The 7,500-nt window shown below is 39.1% G+C and overlaps 1 protein-coding gene across 1 annotated transcript in view; it reads left to right on the top strand.

The window, feature by feature from the left end:
* LOC138019042 (THO complex subunit 1-like) overlaps positions 1-4,340 on the top strand; it is a 10,939-nt gene extending 6,599 nt beyond the window's left edge. Inside the window, exons 5-6 of the mRNA XM_068865703.1 lie at positions 1,761-1,802; positions 4,329-4,340. Of these exons, the coding sequence (XP_068721804.1) occupies positions 1,761-1,802; positions 4,329-4,340 (54 nt within the window). The remainder of the gene's footprint in view (positions 1-1,760; positions 1,803-4,328) is intronic.
* Positions 4,341-7,500: the final 3,160 nt, after the last annotated feature.

Raw genomic sequence — 7,500 nt, 5'->3', positions numbered from 1 at the left:
AACTTAGGAAGCGGATAGAGCACTTAAGAGGTAGGGGAAACACTCGACTACGTTTCGTGTTCCCCCTACACTTCTTTCTTGCTCTATCCGCTTCTTGCGTGCTTTACAACTGAACAGAGGCGAGGCGACTTTATTTGTTTTGAAGTACCCATAGGCAAGTTACTCGGTCTAGACCAAATTAAACGAATCTGCCACACTAAATATTTTAAGTGTACATAGTTAAGGGTCATCAGTTCGATTCCACGGTTTGAGAGAAATGTCTGTTACTCTGACTAGTTTTGGATATTAATAAACAACATGTAGAAGGTATGTATAATGGATAATTAGATTCTTTCTGGGATCCTTAAAAGCTAAATTTGTACACTACAATGGTCTCAAAACTTGGAATAGGAAGTTGCTTATGGAAACAAAAATAAAGAAATTTGCGTATATTTACAGTTGACTCGTTAACTGAATATACTAGTAGTATAATCTCGGATTATTGAAGTGCGTTCGACAGTCGTTTTGGAAGCAAAGAAGAAGGGTAAGGAGATTAAGAAATGAACTTTGAGGATACGAATATGTTAGTTCTTAAGATGGTTTCAGTAAGCGCCGAGTACTAGAATTCACGTGACATGCAGGATGGAAATACTTTGCCCTTGGCTGGCTTGTCTAAGACGTCCAGACGAATTAAACGTCTGGCCATAAGTGCGACTTATATAAATACGGGACGCACTTAACTTCGACGGCTAGAAATCAAATTCATGATTTTGGTCAAAAGATCCTGGGATTTAATCACCAAAGACACTATGTGCCCTTCATTGCTAAGTGCGTCTCAGTTTAGTACGTCTCGTCTCTATACTAGACGGCTTAGACGTCTGTCACAGTAAGTGCGTCGTTTAGACGCACTTAACTTGAGACGTTTAACTCGTCTGACGTTTAATGCGTCCACCTTATTTCCTGTATTTATACTAGTCGTCTAAGACGTATAAGATGCCTTAGACGTCTGAACGTCTTAGACGTCCTCTAGAATAAATACGGCCAATCATACGTAGGCACGTGGTAAGTTGTGGTAAAAATAACTACACATCGTTTCTGGGGGAAAATACAACGTCATTAGCCTCTTGAGAAGACATATGGTTACTAATAAAATATTAAGCCCAGATGTTGATCATTCCCAAGTTCACTTCAACTTCTTTTTCACAGTAAATAAAAGCGCGAATTACTGTGATTCAGTACGCTTATTAGTTTTTACTTTTCGTGTGAAAAAAGTACAGTAATCAGTACATGAGAAAGACTTGTGAATCACCAAATTCAGCTCCATAGTGGTCAATACTAACTAACAGCTTGATTCAGTGCTCGTCTTCCCAGATTCTTTCTCGAAGATAGTTCACTAAAGCCAGTAAATACTTGTCTGGCGGGGTTGATGATATTTGGATGGGAGACCATCGAGATATAAGACATGCCTTTCGTTGAATGCCATATGCATAATATTGCCTTTTGTTTCAATCGAAATACTCATATTTAACACCTGACCATTCGTCACTTTACGAGGCATAAATCTTGGAGTAACTCTGACCCGGCAGGGCAGCCTCACTCAAGCGCGAGGCATTTTCGGCAGTTCGGCTAGATTCTAGAATACTCGTTAACTTTTCGGGGTTTGTCAAAATTCTGCCACCAAACTTTAAACGTCCTTCATGTAGCATATTTTAAAGGTAGACGTAATTAATATCGAATCACGAACATCAAAGTTATGTCTATCTTCTCTTTGTATTGCGTAGGTCTCCAAAATGAGCAACAGGATTAAGGAATTAGAGGAGGAGGTAAGAAACAGTGAGTCAGAGAATAATATTAGCTTCTATTTGGCGTTACGTAAAGATAGCGCCGGATAGAGTTCATTCAAAGTGTGAATAAAGTGTAGTAATGTACACGAGAAAGACTTGTTAGTCACCAAATTCAGCTTGGCAGTGGTCAAGAACTAACAGCTTTATACAGTGCTCGTCTTCCAAGATGCTTTCTTGACGAAAATCCCTGTCGGATGGGGAGACCCCCGAGATATACGATATGCCTTTCGTAGAATGCCATATTGGAATACTCACATTTAACGCAAACCTGACGATTAGTCACTTTAGGAGACATAAATCGTGGAGTAATCATCGATTATGAAGTGCGTTCGTTGGGAGAACATCAGTAGACCAGCCGGGATGCCATAAAGACGATGCATTTATGTCGTCTTTTGAAAGTACTACAGTATGTGAGGCTTGTGGAATGTGGCTAAAAATGAAAAGGTGATGAGGTGCCTACATACAAGAAATTTTAAAATTTAAAATCTGCAATTACAATTTAAGAGGGTCTGGCACATGCTACCAAATTTTTACTCAGAATGGCGCCATAGATCATTTCCGTTTCTGGCTGCCAAGCTTTGGAATTCTTTACACCTTATGTTAGAAGTGCCAAGGATAATCTCATGGTTAAACGCCTTCTACCTGAGCATGTCTTTTAAATCCAGTAGTTATAGATTTTAACTTTATTTGTACATAGTTGATACATGAACAGATGCTTTGTTATAGTAATTTTTAACTTTTATATATTTTATTTTCACGCACATGTTTTAATGAGCTTTTATCCCTCCTAGATGTAGCGTGGGTAAATAAAGTATTGTATGATATAATAACCGTGACGCGTGACCCTTTAAAGATGTAGCGCGTGAATCGAGATTTCTGGCGTTATAATGCCGTGAACATCAGACAACCCTACACAATCACATGAAATTTGTCTGTCAAGATGGTTAAAAGTAGTTACTCTGTCATTGTTATGAAACCTAATCCACCATTTTCATGTCCCGTACGTGACCTCTGTGATTTGTAGTTGACACGAACTGAGAGACACGTTGAGAGACGACATGTTGTAATCATCTGTCCAGGTCACTGCCAATAGGTTGGTTAGTTGGAAAATGAAAGAAGAGCTGCCTGTCAAATTTGTAACACAAGTTCACGTCCGGGTCACCTGGACGTTTTCACAAGCGAATTGTTGCAATGGCGAGCGTCAGAGTACTCGTTTCGTTTAATTTGACGCTGAAATCGGGCACAAGTAGAAGGGACAACCCATCCACAAGGAAAAGTTTAATGTGCCTATCGAAAGAGAGGGGCGCATATAGAACTTCGTAAGTTTATATGAAATATTGTATCGTCTAAACCAACTTCATTACAGGTTTTTAACATAATAGAGAAATCAAGAACCGCGGAAGTTTTGAAGTTAAAAAATGTGAAAGTGAAGAATTGTAGACATACAATGTAATAGCAATGAACATCATCGCCCTTATACTTAATCGCAGTTAATCAAGGAGCAAAGAATCGTCAATTTGATCACCATACTATTTACTTCCTCCCATCGCGGAGTCAAATAAGACCATCTCTTTCCTGTAGTCATGTGAAGAAGTAAAGTCATCTCAAAGAAAGCCTTATAATCAGATAAAGACTTGAACAATTCTCTATCCAGCTACGTGATACGTGAATGTAGGGAAAATGAACCCCATTCCAGACCCTGAAAATTGGGACACGTTTTCCTTCGTCGAACGCAGTAATTGCTTCTTACATTATACAACTGATTGAGCCGTAAAAAGGAATGCCAGTGAGTGCATGTTAGCACTAGGTATATTTTCTACAAATTGAGAAAGACTAGCACTCCTGCAGCCTATTCTTTGTACTTTGCAAATATCATGAATATTGACTGACCATGCAGGGCAGTCCACTCAAGCGAAAAGCATCTTTCGGCAGTTCGGCTAGATTCCAGGATACCCGATCACTTTTCGGGGTTTGTCAAAGTTCTGCCACCGAACTTTTTTAAAAACCACTTTTACTATACTTCGCTTAGTTACTTACCTCTAACACACACCGAGAACAGGCGACTTTTATACATTTGTTAGGGATGCCAATTGAGGCTTTGTTGATTTTCAAGTTTTGTATCAGATCTTTTACTTCTCGAATGTTTATAGCACGAAACATGAAACTATTACTAAACGATCTTTCGATATATTGAGTTGGATTAAGGTTACTATAGTCACCTGTTTGTGTCACCAGGCTTGGGCACACATTAATGAAATGAGAATTAATATGCTCACATGCGTCTCAGTCTTTTATCTATGTGGATCCTGCTGTTATAAAATAATTGATTTATAGAAGCACTTGAATTGTTTTTACTATTGATTAATGTTCCTATTAGTCCCCAGGTGGCTTTTATGTTGTATTTATTTAAGTTAAATGGAGCTGTGATAAATTCTTTTTTGCTTGTTCTTTGAGCTAGCTTGTTAAGTTTATTGTTATAAATTTTTTGTTGTTTTATCTTATCAGGATATTTACTGAGGAAATGAGATTTAAATAACTTATGCCTCTTCTTAATTGAGACTAATAAACATTTCATATCCATGGTTTTTTCCTTGGAATGCCGTAGGCAGCCACGGTAACAATTCGGGCCCTTTACTTTTTAATTTTTTTGCTTCTTGTTTTCGTTGGTAGTAGTCTTCGTAGTCACAAAGTGCAATGTTTTTTTTAATTCCCGTATCTCGCGAGTGAATTTGTAGCTGAAAAGACTTTCCTGACCCACGACTTTAACTCGGGCTCTCTCGCCTCAGGAGCGCAAACGATGTCACAGCGCCATCACGGCCTTCATTATCCTTTTCTAGAAAGTTGAAGCTTTATTCCGTATTCTTTATTTAGTTTGGAATCTTTTCCGCCCCCGATGATTGACACAGTAGCTTCATATTTGATAGGATTTGTTAAAGTGGACAGATGATGTTTCTTTGAGAACGGCAAGCTTAAAGGCCAGGAACATTTTCTACGTAATTTGTAGATTTTGCTTCGTTCTCAGTTGTGTGCTCCACTGTGAACACTACTGCATAGAACGAATACTCCAATCAGTGTCCAATCGACCTGTTTCTTGCGAACCAGTTTGTTCAGTCGTTCCAAAACATTTTGTGAATCGAACCAGTGTGTTCAATCGGCCTTATCAATCGAACGAGTATGTTCATTTAGCCATTGTGATTCAACACCCGTTTAATATTAGAAAGCTCTGCTTGGCAATGCCATCGCCATTCCTCCCAATATAGGAATAAAAAAAGTGTAAGGAACATTAGGAAAACGCCACATACAAAAAGAAATCAAGTAAAGAAAAAGAAGTTGAAAAAATCTATATATAAGAAATGGATTTTCCTGGGAGTAATGCTGGCTGGGCGAATTCGAAAATAACAAAGAAAAAAGCCTAGAAAATCCAATAGGAACCGCTCTTGGTAACTCCTACAATGGAAGAGGCAGGCCAGGGGATCGAGCTCGAATGCGGCATATTTCTCATCATCCCTAGAGCTTCTAAGTCCGGAAGCGAAACTCTACTTAGTTTTGTTTTGCTTCGTTTCCTCAGAAACAAAATGTATCTACTTTGACATCAGGATAGACTATTTACACAGTGTGGTGTAGTGGCCAATCAAGCTAGAGTTTGTAATAGCTGTCAGCTGATTCCACTCCTGAGCCCACGTATCAGCGGTATTAGTTTCAGAAGGGGCAAAAACGAGACTTTCGGGTCAAAAAAAAATTTTTTTTGGAAGGACTGTGTGGCCCGGTTCTGACGCCACTCCACTAATGTGCCGAACCTTATTGAGTTAAGTCCGACTTTGGAGCGACATTGGCGCGACATCTGATTCAGATGGCGCACTGTGCGTCGAACCTAATCTTTATTTCACTAGGGAGAAAGTTAAAGGCCTGGGTCCGATACCATATTTTCGCTACATAATTCAACTTTCAAGATGGTGTCTGAGAAGGAGAGAATAGTTCTGATTAGAGAATTTTAAAAACTAAACCAGTGAGCAGCACTCTGCGAGCTGTATTTGTAAAACTTGCTTATTCTCCTACGCGTTTTATTTTGTCTAGCTGACGTTGACTTCTTCAGGGAGTTTTACAATAACACATTAAACGCCTGTATTTAAGCCATATCTGATAGTAAATCTGATGGCACGGTTTTAACTAAGTCCGTGTCCCCAAAACAACGTTTCTCACGCCTTGCCCTAATATTTCACAGCTGCGCATGTTCTCTTTCAAAAATCCGGTCAAACCTTAGTGTTTGTGGCCGTCATTTTTGCCATAAGATATGGCTTAAATACAGGCGTTTGATGTATTATTACAAATGTCCCTGAAGAAGTCTACGTTAGCTACACGAAACGCGTCGGAGAATAAATAAGTTTTACAGAGACAGTTCGGAGAGTGCTGCTCACTAGTTAAGTTTTTTAAATTTTCCAAAACCAAAATTCAAAAAGTAAAAATTAAAAAAAAAAAATCAGCAATATTTAGTCAATCTTTTGCACAGTTTACACTCTTCTAGGTCTTTTGCCGCCATTTTCTCTTCCTCGCAAAACTTACGAGCATGCGCAACAAGTTCTCGGAGGTACTTTGTAGATTATCATAATATATGCATTTGGTCCGGCACATGAGAAGAACGCCGTATGAATCACCTGCCGCTCCAAGGTCGAATAATGCGACAGACCCTGTCTAGCTTAACGTTTTTTCCGCACCAAATTGAAACTGCCTTACAAAACTGATTCAGACACCGCTCTTTTTCCTCAGTTAGGTTCGGCACATGAGTGGAGCGGCATCTGAACCGGGCCTGTGATTTATTGATTCTCAACTGAGATTTGTCTGGCCTAATTTTATCGTGGAAAGTATGGAAATCACTGTATAGCATATGGATGTGTTTGTAGGCGACGAGGTACTATTATAGTAGTAAGCCAAGTATAGAACAGATGCTGATATTTCACCACGCACAGTTTATTTTGGAACTTCCTGAAACTTACTGTAGTAACAAGAAACTTGAACTCTTCAATTTGGAACAGGATTTAGAATTTATGAACGTGAATTCCTTAAGCCGTGTGGCTGAGTGTTCTTGTGTATTCTTCCGTCTTCTTTTGTGGTTTTTGTGGTTCGGACTACACTCTTGGACAAAAGTAGTTGAGACATTCCTCACGTTTAGTCCGTTAGACAAGAACTACAATAAAAGCCCTAAAAGAGCCCCCTTCCCCTTCCCCACCCAAAGCAATGTTGTTTATGAGAAGCGCAAATACCGGGGTATCAAACGAAATTGTCTTGGGGGGGGGGGGGGGGAAGGGGGGTTGGTAAATGGCAAATTTATGTCATTGAAAGAAATTTGTTTTCATATGGAGAGATAAGTAAAAGGTGTTTCCCCAATTTTGCTCAGCATTGTAGCTTGAACATACAATCAACACAAAACTACCAAAATAACGCTCCAAACAGTGATCTAAGGCTAATCACGCGATAAAGGAAAATCGAATGAAGAACAAATAAAAGGCACTTTAACCAAACGATGAAATAAAAATATTATTCTACACAAAACTTGAAATTTCTGAACTTACTTTAATCTCCGAGATGTCAATGATTCCTTAAATTTGGATCCGTGAGAGATGATCTATTGCCTTCCAGATGATAAAAGGAGTGAGTCGTGCTGTCAGGGCTAGGTATAATT

Source organism: Montipora capricornis, chromosome 10, assembly GCF_036669925.1.
Source record: "Montipora capricornis isolate CH-2021 chromosome 10, ASM3666992v2, whole genome shotgun sequence".
Classification (NCBI taxonomy): domain Eukaryota; kingdom Metazoa; phylum Cnidaria; class Anthozoa; order Scleractinia; family Acroporidae; genus Montipora; species Montipora capricornis.
Note: the sequence above shows the minus strand (reverse complement) of the source record. Positions and strands in the feature narration are given on the sequence as shown.